The sequence below is a fragment of the Sturnus vulgaris genome, chromosome 3 (genome assembly GCF_052056855.1).
Source record: "Sturnus vulgaris isolate bStuVul1 chromosome 3, bStuVul1.hap1, whole genome shotgun sequence".
NCBI classification, from domain to species: Eukaryota; Metazoa; Chordata; class Aves; order Passeriformes; family Sturnidae; genus Sturnus; species Sturnus vulgaris.
Genome location: NC_142245.1, coordinates 35,683,778 through 35,709,859, shown reverse-complemented (window position 1 = coordinate 35,709,859; position 26,082 = coordinate 35,683,778). Strand labels below are relative to the sequence as shown.

At 40.6% G+C, this 26,082-nt stretch overlaps 1 protein-coding gene across 1 annotated transcript in view; it reads right to left on the bottom strand.

The window, feature by feature from the left end:
- Positions 1–23,595, bottom strand: part of PRKD3 (protein kinase D3) — a 40,374-nt gene extending 16,779 nt beyond the window's left edge. Inside the window, exons 1-8 of the mRNA XM_014889861.2 lie at positions 23,495–23,595; positions 19,849–20,870; positions 10,296–10,434; positions 9,293–9,424; positions 8,458–8,615; positions 6,103–6,292; positions 3,266–3,343; positions 1,105–1,288 (exon numbers count right to left, since the gene is read on the bottom strand). Coding sequence (XP_014745347.1) covers positions 1,105–1,288; positions 3,266–3,343; positions 6,103–6,292; positions 8,458–8,615; positions 9,293–9,424; positions 10,296–10,434; positions 19,849–20,139 — 1,172 coding nt within the window. The 5' untranslated portion in view covers positions 20,140–20,870; positions 23,495–23,595. The remainder of the gene's footprint in view (positions 1–1,104; positions 1,289–3,265; positions 3,344–6,102; positions 6,293–8,457; positions 8,616–9,292; positions 9,425–10,295; positions 10,435–19,848; positions 20,871–23,494) is intronic.
- Positions 23,596–26,082: the final 2,487 nt, after the last annotated feature.

Sequence of the window (26,082 nt, the reverse complement as noted above, 5' to 3'; positions counted from 1 at the left end):
AACTTTCAACTTATGAAAACATAAACTGGGGTGTGTTAAATCACATCTGCACTAGAAAATTCTATCAATGCTAAGGTATATTAACTGTCCCACAGACAAGGGTTTAATAATCTATAATATTCTGAGAGAGCCATAAATTAAACATACAGATTTTAACAGCACTGAAAATTAAGCCAACCACTCTGCCTAACACTAGAGCGCTACATGTGGCACTAACAGACACATCTGTAAACACGTATTGTGAGGTAGTTTCAAAACAAAATATGTAAGGATGCTTTAACATGGCATGCTGTTACACTACAGAATTGGCTACAGGATGCTGTCATGCCAAAAACCTGAATTGCTTCAAATCTGATTAGAAATATATAGAAAAATCCTACTTAGAGATAGATGTTGTTTCCCACTCAGGAGATCCTTGAGCTATAAATCACTAAAAGTTGGGAGATATCATTTTATGCTCTCCCTCACAAATTTGCTATTAAGCCCTGAGCTACAGTGATGTTTAGTTTGACCAAATACAACCGTGCTTATCTTATTAAGAATGACTAAGAAAATCAGGATGACTACTCAGAATAATAGAAAAATAAAAAGATCAAATGTGATTTAAGGAACTATGTTAACAGTTATTGGATAAAAGACTTCAGAAACCTCAATTTCAAGATAAATAATGCAAACTATTACGTGACATGCATACACTATGATGCCAATATTAAAATATCCCAACTAATGCCTTTTAAATCCACCCATATATAACAGTAATTACATTAGGTTCAAGTCACAGAGACCTTAACCATGCCCTAGCTTTGTTAAGCCATATGTTTTATCCTGCTTTGATAATCTGGTTGTATTTCTTCAATAACTATCACAGCATAACACTTTTTCCAATTAGAAGAGACTATATTCTTTTAGTCTATTTATGTTTCAGATTTTCTTGAGACAGGAGAATTTTACAAAGTATTTTCAAGCTAAAAAAAAAAAATAAAAGAAACGCCACACAAATGGAAAATACACTTTCAGCAATAAAACTGGGCTAATTGGAAACAATTTGCTCAGAATATTAAGCAAATATATATCCTGAGCAAAGAAATCCATCCTATAACTTACCTGATTGTTTTGACAGCTTCCTCATCTTTGTCTGCATCGAGGTCAGATGGATCCATAAAAAAGATTTTGTCCTCTGGAGGAGAGGGCTCTTCAGCATCGTCTAGAACTCGACTACCATCACTATTCATTTCACTGCTATCAACTTCCATTGGCATATCCAAGTCCTGGCCTGGGCTAGCAGGTTCTGGAAACAGCACAAGTCAGATATTATTTCAAACATACAACCGAAAAAAAAAAAAGTGGGTGTTGTAGGATTTTATTTTTTAAGTTCACACTTATGGAAATAAACATAAAACTACAATCACAACATACAAAATCTTCACATTTTTGCTACAAGATACTGTACTGCTACTTCAGCAGAGTATGCTAAAGAAGATTATCAACTTCATTTTGCTAAATGCCAAGGCAAGAGAAACCCAACTAAAACATGAACTATACTGAAAGAAACAGAGTGAAAAGCTTAAAGTCTGAACCTAAATCTCATTAAGTAATTCTGTTCCACAAGTAATCAGAACAAAGTAACCTTTCAATGGCTAGAGATGACCCAGAGAATTATTCTTGTGCAAATGAAATTCTCCATTAACAGAAACCCAACTCTTCTCTCCCTGCTCTTGTAGTCCATAGAGTAAGAAAGAAAAGGGGGGCTGTGGAATTGCAGGAAAAGAGAAAAGCAGAACAGATCTTATTCACTTATAATTTTCTGCAGGAAGAAATTTAGTGTTTTCAAAAAATGTACAACTGGTACTATGGAAAACTAAAACAATATAAAAATATAAGTATGTTCATCTGTAACCTTTTTACAGTTTTTTTTTTGTTTGTTGGCTTGTGGGGGGTTATTTGTGTGTTTGTTTTTTACCTGGGGTGAGCTCAACTAAAAGTGGGAGAAAGAACACAAAATAAATTGCTCCTTCGTCTTCAGAAGAACTACATGAGACCATAGTTCCCAAAATATGTGGCCTTTAGCACCTTAGCATCACAAGGGCAGTAAAACCATCGTGTTTTGATGCAAACATCATGTTGCACATTGCTGTTCACAGCCACCAACCTCCAGATCCAGAGAAGAGCCTGGGAGCTGGAGAAGGTTGGCATGAATGAATGGGATATATTGCTCAATGGCAACAGACCCACTAGCTAACACAGCTGTTGCCCAAGCCTCTGAATCAAGTTGTGCAGTTTGATGCAATCTGCTGCACGTCACCAATTTTGTTGTACTAACAAACGTGTGACAAGGCAACCACAGAATGGCTGAAATCAGAAGAGATTTTTGAGGGTCACCTGGTCCAACAACCCCCCAAGTTCATTTCTCCAGTCTGTTGAAGTCCCTCTGGATAGCAGCACAAACTCTCTGTCATATCAGCCAGTCCCCTCAGTCACCTGCAAACCTGCTGAGGTTACACTCCGCCCCATCAAGATCATTAACAAACATGTTGAGCAGGACTGGACCCTTTGTTGGCCCCTGGGGTACAGCACAAGTTACTTGCCATTGATAACCACTCTCTAGGCCCACCCATTCAATCAGTTTTTAATCCCTATCTGCTCATCTCTCCCATATTTCATCAGCTTAACACTGGTCTAAAACTTTTTTAAATACTCTAAATATTCTTCCACAAAGTGTTCTGCATACTCTTCTTTCAATTCTGCAAGGTCTATTCAGAAAGCAGTCCTACCTCATTGAGGTTTCCAGAACTTAGAGCAGAGTTCTTTCTTTTGGTTTGGCTTGGGGTTTTTGTCCTTTCTCTTTTATCTCAAACACCTCAGCTAACTCCGGCCAGTAAAAACCATGGATATGAGTAAGTTGTAAAAATGGTATGTGTCTTCAGATATTAACATTTTAAAGTATCTATTTCATGGTGAACCATGAGCAGACTGATCACAACAGGTCTTCATATTTGTACGTTGGGGTGGCTTGTAGATTTTTCATTACCCTTGAGCAATCCCAAGCAAAGGATAGTGAACTTGTCAAGACGGATTAAGTAAAATTTAAGTCACCAGTGTGTAGTTTTTACAGTGAATCTTTTTCATTTTCACTGACCTTAGTGAAAAAACTGGCAAGATAAATAAAAATATTTCAAATATTCAGAGATGAGAGAACGAAATACTAATGCATCTTGTTCAGCCTCAAAAGGTCTCTCACTATTTGAAAGTATGTTTCTCATCTTACCTCCATTGAAAATAACCTCTCCAAGACAGTCTCGAGGTACTTTAGGTGCACAGCGTTTGTGGCAGTTGAATCTGCAATCTAAAACAGCAGATAAATAAGGCCATGATACCAGAACAGCAGTCCTCACTCACCCAGACATGAACATTTATCAATCACATCTTCCAATACAAACTTCAGTTAAGATTCATACATTTGCATGTAACTGAAGACAGCATCAATGAGGTCACCTCCAGGAGGAAATGAACAATCTTGTCCTTATGTCACATGCTGATTTGTCCCACCACTATTTATTATGTCAATACTTCCCCTTCCAGTGCAAAATGGTTTGCTACTTCTGTAGCTTTTTCTGCAGCTATTTTTTCCCTCATGATGTAATTTCTCCCATTCTTTCATTTGTTCCACATCCTTTTTTTCCATTGCTTTATGATTTAACTGTCTCATCACTAACATTTTTCTCCACCTGCCAACTAATACTTGTAGACATCAGAGACTTCTACGATCACACAACTACATCAGAGCAAGTATGTTCTGCAGTAAATCCTGAAGTCCAATTCCCCTCTCATTCAGGTTACAGATTTGCCTGACTACTCAAGCTCCATTTCTTGCTGACATGGGGCAGACAGAATAACGTTATGTCCAGATTTGGCCTGATGTGGAGATGGAATCTCACCTGGATGTGAGCCATTTCTGCACCCGAGCTATCAGACACAGCCTACTGAACAAAGTCCACTGTACAACATTACTGGTATTAACAAGAATTTCCTTTATTAGTAGCATCCCTGTGATTGTCAATTCCATCAACATCACGAATTTCAAAACGCCCTACTGCCCCCACAACTGTTTTCATATTGATAATTTAGCCTCTTTTTGCTCTCCAAAGCAAGCTCAATGTGTTTTTCTTTTAAGCCTGGACAAGAGAAAAAACATTATCTCTCCATTTTTAGTAGCGAAGGAGCCAAATTCTGGAGCAGAATACAATACTGCTCAGCCTCTGAGTGCCTAAAAGGATGCGTCCTAGGAGACCCATGAACAGTCCTTTTTACAGCCATGGCTTCAGTCCATATTATGGAATACAAATACTTCACTACTTTAAAGTAGGCTGGAAGAAACAGAGATATTCCAAATCCTGTCAGGAAACTAGAAGACTGAATCTATCCTAATAAATTAAACTACATTCACAAACATTCCTGGATACTGCAATGCAATTCTCTAGTCTAGTAAACAGCTACAAACATCCCCTAGCATGCTTTTGGCCCACAGCATTAGCATAATCCTAAACAGTTCCAAGGTCCAGCTCATAAACCGGAGCATCCTATGAAATTGCTCCAAACAGGCAGTCTGTGTAGAGCCACCCAGGCTGGGATGCTAAGAAAACTTGTTCATGAACATGGGTCATTCTGTCCCAGCTGACATCAGTGTCCAGGAATGTTTCTGGGCACATTTAATTTATTACCACAAATACAGCCTTAGCATCTCAAACATCATCCTCAGAGCCCAAACAGCACCCTGAATTAAATCAAGAAATCCAGGGGTAATCAGAAAGAAATCTTATGGGTAGTCAGAAACATAAAACTACTAAAAGACCCCAAGCTTTGTCAATGTGCACAAGGAAGTCAGTGGGAAACCTTAAGAATCTGCAGAATGCAGTATGAAAATATTTGAAATGCTTGGCATTGATTCCTGATATATTAAAAATAAGTATAGGATCTTACTGCATCAATGGAGGCCTATTAAGAGACTTATTTCTGTCCTGCACATATACATAGCATTTCTCTAGGCTTGTTTTCCATGCATAAATGTTTACAGTATGCATACAAGTAATATTTTTATCAGGTGTCATTCAATTCCCTGAAACTGATGTGGTAGCCCCATTTGTTCAGCTGGATACAGTCACAGCAATTGTATATGGCCAGCAGCATCTGTATGTTAGAACCACAAGGCATCTTTTTCAGGCTTCATTATTTTTGTATCATGTGTATCCAAGAGACATACTGACTGGAAAAAATATCAAAACCAGTTCAGGATGCAGACTTCAAACAGACTACAAAGACTGCAAATAAAAATGAAATGAAAGATAAAACTACTTTCTTACTTACATGAGACAGCAGTATTACTAGCCAAAAAAAGTTAACATAGCTGTAAGCTTACCATTTTTTCTCTCCTCTAATAAAGCAAACTGAAAATGTATTAAGTGACCTCTCTCAAAAAGCTGACCTTTGATACTCCCACATTTGACAAACTCACATGAGAGAAATGGAAACTCCTTTCCAAATTAATGTTTATGATTCACCACTAGACTTTTGTTTCCTGCAACAAAGGTGACAGATCTGCACTGACTAGCAATAAAAAGCCAGAAGGAGATCATATTAGTTATGCTCTAGGAACCACATGGAAGAGCCTGAGAACTGAAGCTGTGCTTGTTAACATAAGCTACATAAAAACCATGCAAGTTCAGCACAGGCACCTACCTCCAAAAAGTAATAATCAGTATCCTGTACTAGAATAATACAATGAAAACGCACAGATTCTTTAGTGGTCAGTCTAGCATACAGATATTGAACAAAAGGAAGCATTTCCCATTGTTATTAATTCATAATTATCCTTCTATAATTATAGTGTTTTCCATCTACGCAATTAAATCTTATTTTTCAGAAAAATGTACAATGCACAGAATACTACAATGAAAGTGAGGGCTGCTGTGATCTTCTGAAAATCACGCAATTCTTCAAAAATTGCACTTCCCTATTTTGCAGTACACAGTCACCTAAGTTGCAAACACTTTTAAATACAAGACCTTTACTGAAATTTGCAGCTACAGCAGAAAGTTAAATGGCTACCTTTGCACTGCATTCCTTGGCGAAAAAGACCCTTAAGCAGCCGTTTGCAATACTGGCAGATGGTGGGACGAGTGTAAGAGTGAACAGCAAAGGTGTGTGGGACCTTCACTCTGCAGAGCACCATCTTATCCATCCAGATGGGGCGGCCACTCCAAGAGGGAATCCTCTTACTAGGTTCTGGGCAGCAACGCTGGAATAAAGAAGGAATACATAATTGGCACCAGAACTGTTCCACTGCCATGACTGCTTTGAAAAGTCACAGCAGTCAGATGAACTGGAAAAAGGCAAAAACTGCACTCATTTTTCAAAAGGACAAAATGGACAACCCTGGGAATCACTGACCTTTCAGCCTCCTCTCTGTGCCTGGGAAGATCACAGAGATCCTACTAGAAGCTATGTTAAAGCACATTAAGGACAGGGAGGCCAGTGGCCTTCCATTATGGAATGACTCCATCAGTGAACAAGAAAAAGGCTACAGATGTAATTTATCTGGAATTCTGTACAGCCTTTGACATGATCACCATAACATCCTTCACTCTAAAGAGAAGAGATGGATTCAATGGGCAGACTTACAGGAGAGTAAGGAATTGGATGGTCACATCCAGAGGGTAGCGGTCAATGGCTCAGAGTCCTGACAGACATCAGTGACAAGTGGTGTCCCTCAGGGCTGACACTGGGACCAAAGCTACTAAATGTCTTCACCAATGACAGACAGTGGGAGCGAGTGCACCCTCAGCAGGTTTGTGGATGTCACTCAGCTGAGTGGAGCAGCTGGCACACTGCAGGGGCACAATGCCATCCAGCAGGACCTGGATAAGCTTGAGAAGTGGGTCCATGTGAAACTTATGTGGCACAACAAGGCCAAGTGCTGGCACTGCACCTGGGCTGGGGCACCTCCCTGTATCACCACAGGCTGGGGATTGGTGCCAGCCCTGCTGGGAAGGACTTTTGAGGTCCTGGTGGATGAAAAAAATGTCAGTGGGGCTGTAAGGGAGGTGTTGGCTTCAAAAGTGACCAGACAAGAAAGCAGCCTGGCCAAGAAGCTTTAAGAGGACATTCTGGTATTGTAAAACAAAACTATGAAAACACCAGATGGAAAAGCCTTACAGAAAGCAGGAAGTTATATATGAACCTTTATTTCCACAGAAGATAAAATGCTAGAAATTCACTCATGACATTTATTTTTTAAGCAACCTGACAAGGTTCAGACAGCACATACAAACCTCCATATAGAGGGTAAAAATGGAAAACACTGGAGGCAGGCAAACCAAATTCCAATCACCACCTCAAACTATCAGTTTTTAAGAGCAAGGATAGCATGCTGGATAGCTTACTAAATTAGGCAAAAATATTTAGAAAATTCAAAAATTATTTTGAAACTTAAACCCCCTCAAAAAAATTCTTTGAAATTAAGTTAAAATTAAAACTTTAGCAATTAAAACAGAAAAGGCATTGAGTAAAACAAAGAGGTATCAAAAAGGTACTAAACATGCATATAGAAATCACAAAGTTAAATTCTGTGATAAATGGTTACAATTCTATGTTCACTGAATAAATCTTACCAGTAGTCATAAACATCAAAACAGATATTTTTCATTGCTCAAGATTAGGCTTTTATAGCTAAAAAAATTATGTTCTTGAATTAGACTTTATGATTTGTATTTTAAACTGTGGTAAGAAGAGTTTTAGTGTAAAGTAACAGGTGATGAGAAAAGACTAAGGCACAAACAAATTGATCTAATCACTGCCTGTCCTGTCTTATCCCAATATAGTTGGGATATACTTGACAATTGACATTTGTTATGTATATGATAACCTCTCAGCAATCAGCATAACAAGGAACTACTATGGGTGTCTGTTTTTACTGTAAGCCCTTCATCCCCTACACCCTCCTTGATAGAGTTTGGGGCTTTTTTGGATTAACTCTGTGAAAAGCTTAACAGCAGATCAGGAAAAATTTTCTCCAGTATTAAAGCTTACAATTTGTATTGCTTTGGCCAAGTAACTAATCTATGCTGGTACAATAATTACAGAATTACTCTGTATTACTAAGAAGGCAAGATGTTTTATCGTTCTGAAGCCAAAGTCTCAAGATTTCATATAACCATGAGTGAAAAGCTAGTAATAAAATTAAATATAAAACTTACCATTTATTTTCTGTCTCATCTCTCACTGTAATAATAAGCAGTAAGTGTCACTGTCTAAGAATCACTATATTTTAAAATTCACTAAAACCAATCATAATGGTTAAGCTGGACTCCCATATACTCATCATGAACCACTTAAAACACTATCTAGTTCTCCAGAGGTTAAAGAATTTAAAACAGAAATCGTTTCTCCTTTCACAATACATACTTCTTCAGAGGCAGAGGATGTGTGTTCAGCTTGTGCTGGCCTTGGAACTGAAAGCCCTGCTCCTGGTAAAGACACGTTAGACAGGCGCCTCTTCCTCACTCCACTGCAGTTGTTTGGAATCTTGAAGGCACATCGCTTATGGTAGTTTAAGCCACAACCTGGAAGAGGAGTTTGTTTATTCAAAAAACCTCCCAACATTCAAAGTAACAAAAACAGGACTAATATTTTGAAAAAGCAGTTTTAGAAAGATGACCCAGGAGAATAGTAAAGGCAGAAATAGATTGCTGTGTCATATTCTCTTATTTTAGTGATCTTGGTGCAATTCACAGAAACAGCTCTTTCTCCAGTAAGCCCAGTTCTAGTAACAAGGTCTAAGACTTGGAAGCAGCTGATCTCCCACCACCAGGAGGCTTTCATCACTGCCTCACTTTGGAGCACAAGAACCAAGAAGAATTCAGTGAGAAGGCAGCGTCAGTACCTGACAGCAAGCTGCAGAGTGCTCCACAGCCAGCTGGATGAAAGCCATAAGGAAAGGGATTCCCCTCTGGGAGTCTCTCCAAACTATGTGTTCCTTGTGCAAAGAACACAAGGCTGTAAGCTAGCTATTTTTTTCAAAGTGGGAAACAACAACACTTCTTAAGTCATTAGCCCAAGGTCACGCACAGTTTGCATTAATGCCAAGATCAGAACTTGGGTTTTCCAATGCACAAATCCTTCCAGCTATGAAATACTATTATTTATCACTTGCTAACATACCAAACACAATATAACTTCTTCTTCCTCATCTTATATAGATATACACACACACACAATACACTAAATATCAGAGACTTACCTTCACATTTTAATCCTTGTCGTACCAAACCCCAAAGCATCTCTCCGCAGTAGTCACAAAAAGTAGGAGCCTTGTAGGAATGCACATAAAGTGCATGAGGACGAATCTGGAAATCTTCAACTGTAGCCAAAGCTTTAAAAAAAATTGCAGTAAGTTATAGCTCTTGCCACAGGATCAACAAGGATTTATGGAAAGAACATGTTTTTAAAATGGCTAATTTAAAGAATGCTAACAAGCTATTTAGGAAACAGCATTTTACTGTATGCCACTTAAATATGCATTTACAAGATTGCATAGTTTTCAGTAAACATTTTTATTGAGAAAAAATATCCATCGAACTCTGTAGGCTAATGGCCCCAACTAATCAACAGTATGAATCACTCTGTTGAAAACCTCACTAAGTTGAAGGCAGGCACAACAAGCTTTGCTAAAAGCAACTTTAAACATTTGAAAGAGCAACTTAGTCCTCGTTATTGGTTAATAACCACCACTCTAAGGACTATATTGTTTAAAGAAACCATTTTTAAGAACTACAGTACCCTGTAAGAGTCTGGTTTTATAGGTATGATGCAGCAACAACATTTATATGAAGTCTTAGGACAGCATTAGCCATCAATAGCACGAACTACAGAACAAAAAGACAGATACAAGCAAAAGAAAACCCACAACGGTTGGAGGAACAAATTCTGAATGCTATCTGCCGTTCACCTTAAATAAAAAATTCAAAACTGATATTATTATACTTACAAATTCCCATTTGTATAATTCAGATTTATTTATAATAATAAAACCGAAGAAGATTAAAACAGAACAATGAAAAAATAACAAAACTGAGTACTGAAGCATCAGTGACACCTGGACTTTCTTGGAAACCTCTACCCCAAAGCGTTATGAGACTTAAGTGAAAAAGCTCAAGGCAGGCATGAAAATAATGCTCCATCAAGTCCTACTTTCTTTTCATCTACTGAATAAAGAGCTGTTCCACTGTTAAAATAGTACCTACCAGACAGTACAACCTCAACAAGATCTCCCTCATGTATCTCTTCTGCTGATGTAATTCGTTGCAAAATATTATCTGAGTTCAGGTCATGGCGGAACAGGAGAATTTTGTCATACATGCCAAAGAAACCACACTCTGGGAACTGCAACAGAAATCAAACTCTAAATTAATACATGCTCTTTGATAATTATTTACATCAATGTTTCTAAGAACAGCTACAGAACTGAAGAGTTGTAAAAGTTTCATGGTAACAAAATTAATCTCTTTATTTTTGAGGAAACAAAGCCTTTTCTGAAAATTTCTAATTTTATTTTTTAACCTGAAAAAAAGAAGTGTTAAGTTTTTTGTTTCTTTGGGTTTTTAATCTCTCAGACCTGCATAATCAGTCTGGAAAGTAAAAGCCAATGCAGACCTTTAACTTGGGTACCACCACCTATAACCCTTATTTCGTGGGTATTCTGGTCAGGCAGGTATTTAGCTCGAGACACTCCAGCAGCACCTGCCACAGTTTTCTTGAGGAGCAAGCCAGTTAAAAGGCTCCATGTCATTGTTCCACAGCAATAGATCTACAGATGTGAGAAATTCTAAGTAACATGCTCCAGAGGACACTGCTTCAGCAAGCAAGTTGGACTCAATGACCTCTAGTGATCTCTACCAACATTACCCATTTTCTGTGATTCTGTGAAAAGAAAAACTCAAATCCCCACAAGGACAGAAACAAAAATAAGAGAAATCCACATGGGAAACAGATACACTAAATAACGTGTCACTTTTCCATGATATTGAAAAAAAAGCTTTCCATATTTTCCCTACTCTTCAAAATACTGTCAAATATGAGTAAACCTTAAAATGAAAAGCTTAAAAATAAATAGCTCATGGGGAAAAAGAGCACGAACAGACTCTGGAGAGCAATGAGCAGCACTCAAGCAACTCCTTTGACCTTTTTGATTTAAACCAGAATTCAAACTTGAGGTGGGAACCCATATGCAGAAAAAAACAGGAAAAATGTGGCAAAAATATGGAAAAGCTCAGAAGAAACTTTTAATTAATGAGGTAACAAGTTTGTAATTTACATGTTACACAATCAACGAGTATTTAAACTGCATGAAGCTTGTGGTATATTACCTGTTCTTAACTAAAATCAAGGATTTGTTCTACCAAATCAAAAATATAACAAAGGTATTGTATCCATCATGCCCATTTTTTCACACTTTCATCCCATTCAGAGAAAAAATAATGTCCTCTTTACAGCAGCAATTTTATCTGAAATATCAAGCTGGTCTTCTCTGTTTTGGTGTGTACACACTACATAATTACATGACACATAATACTGAAGAAGTCCATGTTCCAGAAAGCATGCTACCTTGGACAGTCACAAAGGGAAGCAGCAGAATTTGTATAATTTAACCCTTGCAAAAGTAAAAGACAGAGCTGACCAATTTATACTGACACAAAGATATTGAGTCCACAGCAAGAAGAAACTGATTTACTGGACCGATGCCAAAGCAGCTGGCTGCTTCCTCTGTCTGTTGACTCACTCTCATGTTTCCTACGTGAAATAGCAAATATCCACGAATATAATTCTGAAAATTACACTTTTCCAATTGCCCAAAGATCATTTGTAATAGGAAAGAAGATATAAAGCTTAAGAATTAGCTGTGCTGCCCAAATATGTGTCTCAGTATCTCTGCAAGTATGCACAGGACTTGACTTTATATTCAGAACACACAAAGATACAGCCATCAGTTATTCTTCCAGGGGAACTGAAATTTCATATCTGAAACCACATCATAAACTTACTTTAAGCTCTAACCCAAAATCCCATTGTGTCTTGACTGACAAGAAAACAAGATATATTTACATTATTAAAATAAGTACTGTGAGGCTTTATTCCTTGATCGACTGTTAACTTTTGTTAATTGCATTATACTGATGAAGAACTTAATTCTAACAAAAGGGATATAAAATCAACATTACAACAGTATATATCTGACGGCAGATATACATGATACTTTTTAATAACACCAATATTAATTTCAGCTTCCAGGAGGGACAACTCATGACTCAGGGAATCATGTGAACTATTGCCTCTTCGTATTAAGTTCACAGAACCACCTATGAACTGTAGATTTTAAGGAAGCCTCTAAGATATTTAACAGGTCTGAGTCTCCTTTTGATAAAGATATGTCTTTCTCTTTTTTTTCCCCCCACTCTTTAACACAATAACCCTGTCATGCAGCTGCCAGAACATCCCTACACATAATCCCCCACCTCAGTAGCCAGAGGTCACATAATCAACTGCCAAGCAGCACTTATCTTAATTGCTATGATAAAATATATTCTGCCTATGCACTATTTACCCATTCTCATGTACAAATCTTGGATTTATTAAAATGTTTTAAACATACATATGTTTTAAACATATTACATTAGTTTTCATTGCTAAAAAGCATTAAATGACAAAATAAACTAAAGTTACAGATAACCACTCAAGTCCTCTTTGTGACACCAAGTATAATCATTACAAAATGTGAGACATTACAACCCTTAGAAAGCAGCATCAGTATTGATCCAAAGTTTGTAAATAACATTATAATAACTATAATTAAGATTTTTGTTTTCAAATAAATTCCAGACAAAGGCAAAATTAATTTCTATGGAGTAGAAAAAAAAAAGCAAAATCATCTATTACAGATTGTTAGAACTGTTGACATCGACACCCTTATTTGGTTCTCCATTAATTAAATGGACCTTTTAAGCTGTGTATCATGAATGCTCCTCGTATTGTCACAATAAAATTTACTGCCCTGTTCTTCCAAAACAAATATACTTACACATAAAAAAGTGACTGTGAAAGATTGTCTGATTTTGTAACTCTAACATTTAACCTCCTTAAAAGGTATTTATTCTATTTACAAAGTTGAGCTTTATCAATGGCTTCTAGACTAAGATGCAGAATCACACACTCACGACTAACAAGGGAATAATTTATACTAGTACAGAGTACAACAATTCTCTCACTAAACACAGACTCTGTATACAGTTTCTATAGTATGCAACAAAGATTGTACCACAACACATTTTTCTAGGCATTGTGCATGCCTGATCTCCATTTCTGAAATAATTCCAGAAGCTGAAAGGATGAGAAAAGAGAGAACCTATTGATTGGTATGGAGAGCTTCAGTTGCTAGGATGTTTTCCTGAATCCATAAGAAGGACAGGCAGTAGCTGAGGAACCTCACAGTAGCTCCTTTACCTGTCCTGCCTGTGAGGTGCTTGTCTGCACATCCACAAAGCAGCAGAGAGGAAAAATGCAGGTGGGGGCAGCCCACCAACACCCTGTCCAGAACTTCCCAGCACAGGAGCCATCAGGCCACTAAAGTCCCACCTCCACAAGCCAGGGGAGCACAGAGAAAGAAGGGTAGACAGGAACCCAAATCAAGAACTCCAGGGAAAAGATACCCTGGCCTTCATAGGACATCCTTGGACCCAGTTTCCACACATACACTGATCAGGTAAATCAACACTAGATCACCTTTTGGCCCAAGAGGGGTTGCGGTCCAGTGGTATGGTACAGATTATAAAATGCTGGGAAATTAGGATTGTACAATACCTATGGAATGTTTACAGAAGGAAGCAAAGGCAAGGAAAGAGGTGATTCAGGAAGGAATAAACGTGGGAAAAAATCGAGGGATAAGAAGATAAAAGAGGCTGGTCACCTGTAAACAGGGGTTGGTCAGAACAATTGTCTGATCACGCCCTGTGCATCATCAGCACCACCCGTCCTCTATTCTCATTCAATTCAATTTCTAGCTATTTTCCTGAATTCTTTTCTCTTATTCTGAGCCCATGTGTGTGTATGGGGGAGTCTGACTGCCAGCAATCAGAGCAAAAGGACCCTGTAAGGTCAGTGACTGGAGAGGTCAGTTAAGTGAAATCAAGAGCTTGAATATCCAGGTGTCAGCAACTGGAAAGACCAAGAACCAGCAGCTGCTACTTGGCAGAAAGTGCTTAAAGCTGGCTGCTGGAGACATTCACTATTTTTTTACTGGTGGGTGAGTGGGTATGTGTCTGTATGGTTTTTTCTCCACTACGAGACCTCTGGAGATTGATAGAGCACGGGACCGCTGGTGCTGTTTGTGTCCATGTGAGTGCTCACAGACAAACACACTGCTGATCTGTTTGGATCTGTGTGTATACATGTATGTGTTGCACACCTGTATCCAAATGCTAGTGTCAATCAGGACTACATGGTCAGTCTTGCTGTCCGTGGCTGCACATAGGGACAGTGCTGCAGCAGCCTGCAAATTCCTAACAAAAATGTTCAAGTTAGATGAACTAATCCTGCTCTTTCCTTTCCCACCAAAAAAAAAAGTTTCCCAGTTAGAAAAGAACAGACCCTCCCAGGAAGGTACCTGCCTCTTAACTCCTTTCCACACACTCTGGCTCAGATTCCTCTCCTCTGCCCCCACTGCAGCCCCGTGCACCCAAGCCATGGAAGCACTGGCTGGCTGCCCTCCCCACGGCCGGCTCTGATGAGCTGCAGGTGGCCCAGCAGAGCCCTAAGGCACTTGGGCCTCGATGCAGGGAGCAATCAGCTCCAACCAAGCAGCTTGGCTCCTTACAGGCATGCGGCGCCCTGCTCTCTCTTCCGCTCCCCAGTCCATTCGGGAATTCAGCATTCCTTGCTAGCACCTTGGCCAGAAGGCTATGTGCAGACTGCCGGCCAAGAATAACCTCATCGATTAACAGGGGTTTTATTTCAAGTGGTATCTTTTAACAGAATTTTTACGCAAAGCTTAAACTATGTTCAATAGTTGAACTGTATTCAAGTTGTACACTACCAAATTCTTTTCTCTTGTACTGCAGCAAAGTACAGCTTTTATAGCTTGTCTTACGCTCCGTTACATGAAGCTGTTAAGGAAGAACATTATCCAGTTCCTTTGAAGTGCTAAGAGCTCATAATGTAAACTTGAAAACAAAATTCAAAACAGAGTTTTTTAAAGCCTGTTTTATCTTGCGGGATTATACAGCTATTACTTTCCTGCATACAAGCCTAATGTATCTGCACAGTTACTCAGAACATATAAACTACTAATCCCAGTATTACTAAGTTTCCTAAAAGCAAAAACATGACTGTTCCCAGTCTTAACAGTTCCAAAAGAGCATCTAGTGACAGGAAATCTCTTGTGGGAAGTCTACATATGCACTAGACTGTGCCAAAATTAATCTCTGGTACACCAATATATCAACTTCTATCAATAATATATGTAATTCTTTATACTTGGATGGCACTAGCACAAATAACACGACTAGTGCATTATTGCAGTTACACTGAAGAAAAAATCATTGGTGTTATCTAGCATGCTCATACTGTATTACAGTATATCTAGCTTTAACTGAGAGTGCATTGCATCGTCTTTTTTATCCAGAAGAATTCAACCAACATACATCTGTCAGTATCACTGAGCGAAACACAACTGAGGCTTCTTTCTATCTTGGCAGTAACTGAAAAATCCCTTTACTTCAAGTTCCAGGAGTTATTTTACAAAGTTCTGGACTAGTCGCCAAAAATTCACACTAGGGAATAGTGTAGGCGGATATTGTTTCAAGGTCCAATATCTCATGACCCATCATAACGCAAAACAAATGCTTCAACCACTGAAAGTTAATTCCAAAGTCTAATGGTCCAAAACTCCATTGGAAAATCTCTTCGTTCACTGAAGTCATCCATTCTATTATCCTGCACCCCTACCCAGCTATTCACTCCCACTCTTTAGAATCATGTGCCAAATCACATTATCACACAGACAACTAGTTTCAAACATGTTGCAGGAGATCTTTCCCTCACCAGATGCCTCAGTACAGACATACTTGGACTACTGCTTGGCTAGATTTTCCAGCATACAAACCTATCACCATGCTGGAAATGCTAATCTGTCCCCCATGTAACACCTCTGTACCACCAGTAACTCCTCAGCTCTCACGTTCTCATAAGCATGTTGGCTTCTCAGGCCTCAACTCTTGCTAAGTCACTGCATTGCTTAGCTCATATGAAGAAAACAGCTGACAAGTCAAGAAGACAGAGCAGTAGGAGGAAAATAGATCTGAGCACATCTGAACAGAAGAGATGATTTGCTTTCATTTTAGAGTCTTTCAAAAACAAACACCATGAACTATTACAAGCTTAACCTGGAGAAAAACCCAGAACACTGGTTGCAGTACTGTTATTTATTTATACCACTCAAGCTGTTACTGCAAGAGTTGTAGAGATCCATTTTTAATATGGGCGGATTGCAATATGATCCTTGTAATGCAATGAAAATACAGAAGTGGAATCTAATCAGCAAGACATAAGAAATACCCCTCTGATTTTGCTAAATGGTGAACTTGGGTGGGTTCAATCAGAAAAACTGTTCTTGAAAAACAGGTGGGAAGAGTAAGAAACATTGCACGGGTAAAGTATCAGTACTCAATCGAAAAGAATGCAATGGTTAAAGGATCATGAGAATTTCAGGGTAACATTCTAAGGTAGGGGAGCAATTCGTTTGTTTCAGAGCAAAACATAACAAAACCATCAGAGGAAATATATACAGAGAAGGAGAATGCTGCATATGACTGAAAGTGAAAATGATGGACAGGTCTGTGGACCAAAAAAATAGAGAAGCTGTAGAAACATGAAAGTAAAGATACATAAGTTTACTGAAAAAGTTACAACAAATCTTGCAGGTACTGATACTACACAACTAATAGCACAAGCAATACTACAGTAATCAAATGTTTTTTATTTATAGCTCTAACCAGAATAAAGGTAAGCTAGAATACAGCATTTAGAGTATGCTGTCCAACATAATTCTCAGTTTGCAGGAACATCACCACATGTGAGTTTCTAGCTTTAAGTCAATAATCCCTTTGTTCTACTTCACGTGAGGAATGAAGAAACAGTATTCCAACACCGAACACGATTGAGAACTTGCCTCTGTGATATCTGATCATTGTGCAAGGACACACACAGTCTATCTGCTACAAGTTTTTCTGCTTCTAAACACTGTCCCTCTGTTCCAGCAGCCATGTGTCCAGCTTAGGCTCCTCTTCAGATTGCCCCTGAGAACTGTATGTCTTATGTCTGATACTTTAATGCACAGCAACCTAGATAAGGAATGAACGGAGAAGACCATGAATGTACTGGAGATCATAAGCAAGAAATTTTTTGAAGCATCTCTATAAAGTCTAAAGTTTAGATTTTCTGAGGGCTTCTATTAACCATTCCAGTACACAACAACCCTAACACAGTTCTCCCCAAACTTAACTTCAAACTTGCAAAAAAAAATTGAAGAAAAACACTTAAAAAGAAAAAACATCTCCTGATGTTTAGACCATCTGTAATAGAGCTAAGAGACACACCAAATATTTGCATTACTCATCTCACTCTCCTTGCAGACACATGCCTCTTTAGTTTCAGTTCTCTTGATGCTGCTTCTAATTACCCTTCTGCAAAACCTGAACAAGCTACACTGAACACCAGTGTCTGAAGCAGGAAACACAGAAAAGCAGAGTCCTAACCAACATTTTTGACTGTAATTGTAGCCTCAAATACAGTTAGGCAGGCGATTCAAGCTCCCAAGTAAGTGAAGAAGGACTCCTCAGAGTTTTATTTTGTTCCAGATTACGTAGAGGAAAACAAGCCTGAAATGTGACTGTGAAGTAAGGAAATGTCCATTTAACACTAGTAAAGATAACACACTCATAAGAAGAGAACCGTAAAAAAAAGAAAGGTATTTCTCCTTATTAATCAAAGAAATGCAGCAGTAAATAAATACTGTTAAATACAGAACTATCACAACAAGAAACCACACAGTATCCTGCAGTCAAGACAAGACAGTTTAAGCAGGCTGTGGAATACCAGAGGAAAGAGAAGCTTTAACACTGTTGAATCTCAACAGCAAACCCAGCAGCTTCAAAGCTTTTAACAGGAAAAAAACAGCAACCATTCGCATGACTACCAACAAGAACGCAGCTCATCATTTTCACATTAGCCATATACTAATCCTAGAACATTTAACAGTCCTGCAACAGTCACCAGATCTAAGAGAAAAAAGTCAAGGCAGGACATATTGCTGTCAAATAGAGAGTACAGGGAGCATATTGTCACTCGTGCACTAGCTGCAAAACTACTTATGAAAGATGAATCCACCACACATGAGGTTGTTTCCTGATCAGTTTGCTGCCTGCAACATGTTTTCACTGAGCAGTCACTTTCTGGTAGCTGCAGGAGAGCAGAAACTGCAGCAAAGCCAGACAAAAAGGAAAACTGATCATGAAATCCTCATCAGTTTTGTAGTAGATTAGGCTTAGCATGTAAGAAGTTTGAGCTATAACAAGACCTCAAGTTAAACTTTTAGCTGAGCCTGCCGAAAAAACAGAAAGGAAAAAAGGAAAGTGTGAATGCACTTGTTTTCATCTTTCTTTAAGATAGAAGACAGGAAATATGCAGATGTAAAGAGAAGAAGCTGATATAGAAAGAAAAAGCAGCCCCTAAAATGGCTGCGTAAAGGTACACTTTTACATACATGGCACATGAAAAAAAAAATTGACTCAAATAACTCATCTCTTCAGAAAGGAACTAACATGCTGAATTACATTTTGGAAGTTATTATGAAATTGGTTTGTTTGACAACTTGTTTGTAAAAATATGAAAGACGCAGTAAGTTATGAGGTGGGAAAAAAAGATACACAAGCATATGCAAATAACATAATGTGCTTATTTTTTTTCAGGCTATTAGGTGAAAAGGAATTATATAATAAAACTAACCAACAATAAATATCACAATTATCACAAAATGAAAGACATGGAGATAATTCCCCGACCTTGATGGAAAACAGCAATTATTTCTTATTTTATGAAATACTGGTAACTTCTTTTCAGGCTGCTTCCTGGGATCTAACCTTCCTAACCTAAAGATAAAGATAAAATTTGGATGCAAAACCAGCATTACTTCCTTCCTCGAGAGACAGAATTTGCAACAGGGTAGCCAAGACACAACAGAAAAGTGTGCTAAGGTTCTTTTATTTCTTGGTCAACCCTCTCTTAACATAAATTATATTGATATATAAGAGTAACACATGTATTCAGTATACAGAAAAACAATACTAGGATATTATTAGCTGTTTGGTGGGATCTTTAATTACTAACTAGAAACAAAAAGAACAGCTAGTATCAAGTCTGTGGCCCTGCAACGCATGTCTGTAGCCACAATTGGCCCTGTCACTGTGGCTGGCTATACAGATCTAAGAATATTCCTCAACAGTAGTAAGTGTAAGCCAGTAAAAAACCTAAGGTATCAGTGACAATTGATGAAAGGAAAAAGACATCCATATTTGAATTAAAAGTTTCTCCCTTGAGAGTTACCAAAATTTCTTTCTGCATAATTGCACACACCTAACATAGATCTTTGTCACCATACCAAACTCTTGGCATATCTCAGTTGCTATTACTAAACAGCCTGTTAGCAAACAACTGCTGCCATCAGCAGAACACGGTAGCATTATACCATACCTTCTGGTAAACTATTGAGCACACGAGGTCTTTAACAGCAGAGAGGGACAGGTCCTGAGCTTCAATGGTGACAGTCTCTCGAGTGAGACCAATCTGCAGAAGGAAGGAGATGCCATGCATAGAGCCTCGGGAGTTGGTGAGGCTCTGGGTACTGAAACTGCCATTGGAGAGTCGACTGGAGAGCCCCGACTGGGGACTTGAAGACAAAGTTGGGGTCTGTGGTGCAGCAGCATGACACGTAGGTGGGGAAAACTTCTGTAAGGATGGGGGAGAAGAGTCGTTTGATGACATCTGACTTGCTTTACTCTGCTGAGATCTCCCTAGTAGTCAAATTCTAAGTAAAATACCTTATCAGTTCTTGGTTTGAAATGAAAACAAGGATAATGTAAGTTTCCCTTTCTTAGCTCAGTAAAATGCTCTTGACCAGTAAAACTTAAATTTCCCTTTCATTTGGTGCAAGCCAAAGAGTAAAATAATTACAGCTGCAAGTTACTTTAAATTAAAGGTTCTCTTTCTGCAGTTACAATCAGCTGATCAAAAGCAGATTGCCTGTCCTTTAGCACCACATCCAAACACAGAGACTTATATAAAGGCCTCACAGGAACACATCAGCTCTGCTGTTTTATACTTGTCCTTCATTTTCATTAAAAAATAAAAGCTGGAGAAGCAGATGGAAATAGATGTCGTTAATTCATTAAAGGTATCCTTGTTCACCTAATTACACAGATCATATCTTAAATGAAGTCTCATCTTCATGCAGATAGCCTTTTACAATGAAAGAAAATTCTTGAGCAACAACAGAAGTCCACGTATGTGATGACTCTATTCCTCCTTCAGAAAGTCTTCTCTGAATTCACAGGACGCGGTGAACTTGAAGATCAATGAAGATATCCGATTTCATTTTTATAAAATATTTTAGCTCATGAAATGGAGGAGCAGAATGTCTGAAGACACAATCACATTAAATGTAATCTCTAGCATCACCCAGATAATCTCCAGCATTTTGAAACGTTGTACTCTGCCTGTAGGGGAAAAGATAAAGTTGCTATTTCACATGAAATGCATAAAGTCGCATACCCGTGTCATAACCACTCTACTTTTATGCAGCAGAATACCAACTCCTTTTACTCAAACGTGTTACATTAGAAGCATTTTGTACTTCTAAGTTAAGCTTAACTGCATTCCCACTGTATGATACACAAGGAGAATCAGATCTAGCACTGACCAATATGTTACCACAACTTCTAATTGACGTTGGTTTAGCAGAGCAAAGCACTTAGCACTCAAGAGCAAAACAACAAAAAAGGTAGGGGGAGGGAGCAGTAGAACACAGCTCTGCTCTGTACATCAACATTGAGAAGCTGGTGGGCAAGGAAGGAAAACCATTAAATGCATAGAAATGTCAAAAAATACAAGATAAAAACTCAAACACTATACGGCAGCATGTACCCAGGCTATCATTTTAATACTGTTATTCAAGAAAACTGAAGAATGACTTGCACAAACTCTAACTAGAAGAAGATATGCAGAGCATACAATTGAGCATGTGGCTCCTTTGGAAAAAAAATCATTTAATAATACTCGCACATCTTGTTAAAAAAGCAAGTCTACTACAGCCTTTGAAAATAAATCATTTCGTGAGCATGGGCTTGAGATACTCATTACAAGAGGCTATACTACCCGATTCAATATTTCAATCATTTCATGAACAACTGAAATGTTTGAAAATAATAATTTCTAGACTCCCCATGAAATTTCTGCCACAGGAAAAGTTTTCCATGGATGCAAAAGTGGCCCAAATACATAGATACTAAATATTACTAACAGTTTTTAAGGAGCACTGATCCATACAGGATACCAGAATCAATAAGCTCACATATTTTTTCCTTCCCTTATGTAAAAAAAAAAAAAAAAATCTCAGAAAGTGTATTCCTCTTGCAATGAAATTTCAGAAGAGAAATGCCACATCTGCACACAGTAGAAGCTATCCTTCTGAGAAATAAAGCTGAGACTTTAATACACTATGCACTCCTGGTATCTACCAGTGTAAATAGTTCAAAACCTCGCTATCACTGCATTCTGAAAGGCAGGTAAGGAAAGAGAGATACACAATTTGCAGTACTGGAAAGAAAATAAGCTCTTAGTACTGTGATAAAAATTCCCAACAGGGAATACGGAAGAGAGAACCAATTTAAACTCCTGGATTTTCAGCACAGGTACCTAGAAACTCTTGCCTTCAAATACAAGAAGACTTGTTGGACATTTAGTAACAACAGCTGAAAAGAAACTTCTCCCTCAAAGAACACGCTAAACACAATACAGATGAAAGTCATAAATAGGAAGAGTAAGGGCAGCAACAGTAACATTTAAGGACCTTTCTCAAGAAAGCAGCTTCACAGTGCCTTCAAGTTCGCTTGAAGATGACTTGTTCTTGTTTTCTACACATTGCTTTCCTCTCCCTCACCTCTCACAGCAATGTCTCACCAGAGACACGGCAAATACGAAGCCTTAGGGGTGCATTTGAATTACAAAAAACAATGCCTAACCAACATAATAGAGAACAGAAAAGCCTTATGATCTGAAAGAATTAATGAGTCTGCTAGGCAAGTTTAATTTAGACAGTGAAAACACCCTGTGAAAGCTCACCTACAACTGCCTAATTAGAACATTAATTATATTTATCAAAAGCACGCTGCATTTGCATTGACAAAGCCTTTTGAAACCATGTGTATTTGCATCCAAGCCTTTGAAGAAGTTTATTTTTGTTACTCGGTAGGAAAGAATGGATCCTTCTACGAAAGGAAAGCCATAGAAACTGCTCACTTTGTAGTGAGGATAGAGTTCTTCCGAGCATCAAATCAAGTGAGTGTATGCCGAAATTGACATGCAGTCTGCAATTCTGCATTTTTATTTATTTATGCAAGGAAAACCCCACACCTCAAAAAGCGGAGAGGCACAGGGGCTATGAAGGAGCTCCTCTGCCTCCTTCCCCTGCTGCCTAGCTCGCAGCCTGCTCTCGCTCAGAAGCGCTGTCCCTGCCGTTCCTGCTGCCGCCAAACCAAGCGTGTCTCGGGCAGCTTCTCCACACCTGGCCCTTAACCCGCCCTTCCGTCCCGCCGAGCCCCGCTCCAGGCGGCTCCACTCGCAGTCCTTACCCCGGCAGGGGCCGTTCCCACCGGGAGGGCCGGCAGCTCCCCGCCACGGATGCCGGGCGGCACCGGCGGGACGCGTCCTGCCTGCCGCGGGTCACGCAGCCCCGTCCGGGCCGCCGCTGGCAGCCGCCCGTCCCGTCCTGCCCGTCCCTCCCGGGTTTAAATCCCCGCTGCGCGACCCGCCCCCGCCGGCACCATCTCCGGAGATGATGTGGCCTCGGCCCGTCACCCCCACCCCGGGGCACCCAGGGCGGAGCTGCCGCCGCGGCTCTATCCCCCCGCGGGGGCCGGCGGGCGCTCCCCCGTGGCACGGCCCGTACCGGGCTCGGCGGCCGCTCCCGCCGCCGCGGCAGGAACTTTTCGAGTCCGCCCCCGCCCTTCCCCGGCGCGGTGGCGGCAGCGGCGCCGACCCCCGTACACACCCACACACCGCGACCGCGCGGCGCCCCCGCCCACAGCGACAGCCGCGGTGCCCCCGGTCCCGCCGCGCTCACCTGCGGCCCCGCAGCCCCGGGCCGGAGCGACCGCTCGCGCATCTCCAGCCCCGCGGCTCCCCGCACACACACCAGAGCCGCCCGGGACGGGACGGGGCTGCGCCGCGGGGGCTGCCGGGAGCTGTAGTTCCGCGACCGCTTTCTGCCGCGGGCCGCCCGGCCTGAGCGAACCACGAGCCCCGTCGTGCCCCGCGCGGGTGGGGGGCTCAGCGCGCGCGGCGGCGCACGCGCAAGGCTCCCTGAAAGAGTTTCCGTTAGTTTTCCTTGGCCGTGGCGGGCGCTGCCCCGAGCCGCTACAGCGGGACGGGACGGGACGGGACAGGACGGGACGGCCCCGGCTGCGGGGCCTTGCGCTCCGAGCTGCAGCTGCCACCTCCCTGCCGCCGCCCTGGCCTCGCCTCTCCAGCCGTGCCAAAGCCTGGGTCCGCGCCAGCTCGCAGCCGCCGGCTGCGGTGCCAGCGCCGGGCGCGCGTTCGCGCGGCCCCCGCCCTGCCCGCCGTACCTCGCAATACCGCGGCTCCGTCCCCCCGCTCCGCCCGGCCGGGGCACCCACAGCCCGTGTCTCCGTCCGCGCCGCTCCCGGCTCACCTTGCCGGGACGGGGGTGGCGCAGCCCCGCGGGGATGTCCCCTGGGCCGGGCAGGCCCTCCATCGCTGCACAGGAAATGCTTGACCTAGTGTGTCACAGCATCGCGCTGGGCTTTTCCGTGGCCGCGCTGACCTGGGAGCTGGAAGTGCCTTTCGCGTCTCCCGCTAGCCCCCACGGATGTGCGTGCAAGAATTCAGAAGTTCTCCAGGCCCTTTTCGCTGTCCGTCTTCTGCTGCGTTTCAGCCCCCCTTCAATACTCTGATTCACCCAAATCCCATTTTCTGCCCTGCGTTAATGATGCCACTCTTGGCATCAGCAGCAAATTTCTGCACGCAAGATACTTAGCAAAGCAGTGAGCTGAAGTACCAAATAAAACTGGTGCAAGGCAAAACTGCCTCTGTAACCTCCCTCCAGCCCAAAAGCTCCCTGTTGAGAGACAACTCGTAATCTTCCTTCTTGAATTTGGATTCAATTTCTGTGTACAATCTTAAAATATTATCACTACCATAGGAAGTTGCTGAAGTTTAGGTTACGTACCAGACCGACAGCACCTTGAAAAGGCAAACTGTCAAATTCAAAGGCTTCTAATCCTCAGCTCAGTGAGACACAGATGGAGAAGCAGATTAGTGCCTTGTCATTTATAGCTCTGTTTGTAACGTACATTTCTCATTTCCTTCATCTTGTGCTCCTGAGGCCTGGCCCAAAAGCCAGTGAAGCTGAGGGGAGTCTTTCCGCTTTCTTCACCCTGTTTTGCATCAGACCTTTACACAGTGCAGCTGATAGAGAGTGTAACCAGCTCTCTGCTCTGACTGGCGCCATTTTATTTGATAAATAATTAGCCTGCAGCTTCTTGTCAAAATCTGGAAGTACTTTAAACTAAAAACATAGCAGTTAATGGTTGATTCTGCTTTAAACTGGTTTTGAATGCCAAAAACCACCCTGGGACTTTTTAATGAAGGCTAATTCCATGAATAGGGGATGTTCTTGCCAAAGCTCTGCACCAGATAGCTGAGCAATCTTCGTTTCCTTTTTCCTCTGAAGTGGGACTCCCACACGCCAGCACTGTAAACACAGAGCTTGCCTCCATAAACATGATTTCTGATGCTTAGCACAGCAAGGAGTCACACTCTACTGTATTTAAAGTGCAGCAAGCATCTCACATTTTGAGTAGCAGCCCTAAAAATAGCTGTTTATGGACAACACCAGATGGATATTAGGTATTACCACAGCCACTGGGCAACGATTATATTTCTTTGTAAAGAAGCTCAGCTTTGTACCATCCAATAGGGCTGGTGCCATTTAATTTGCTGCCCTAAGCTGTAATAGCTGCTTTTTCATAAATCAGAAGATGGATTAGTTAAAATCAATTTATTACAGAACAGAAGACAGCATCAGCCAAAATAAACTAAACCAAACTGTTCTAAGTACTTCTTTGGTGTTACTTTCTATTAAACAAATATCACTGAAGCATCCAAGCCCTGTTGTGTTTGTAAAGATCTCTGTTGTGAAGATGTGTAAAACACATCTGAAAGCAGCTCTGCATTCAGTATCTGTGTGTGGAGCAGCACATCCATCTGTGCACATGCACAGCTGACTCTGTGTGATTGCAGCATCATGACAGCATTAGCCCTGGCTGCAGTAACTGACAGGGCAAGCATTCTGGTTTGTTATTTTTATGACTACCATAATTAGTGATTTCCTGTGGATTTCATCAATGTTCTTACTTTTTTTTCTGAGCCCACATCATTCCCTCAGATGGTTAGCTTGCTTTCACAGCTCAGCTTTCTCCTCTGATGCCAGCTGTGCTTTACAAATCACTCTTAAATCTACAAGATACCAGGAAATGGGCAACTTTTATTGTATTTATTTGCTTCTATAAACAAAAAACTGTTTTTCTGTATGAACCACAAGGTCTATGTAAACAAACTGCATTTGGAACTGTTTTAGAACTCTAAAAATGCATTAAGTTTTTCCAGTTTGAAAATAATATCCCTAGCATT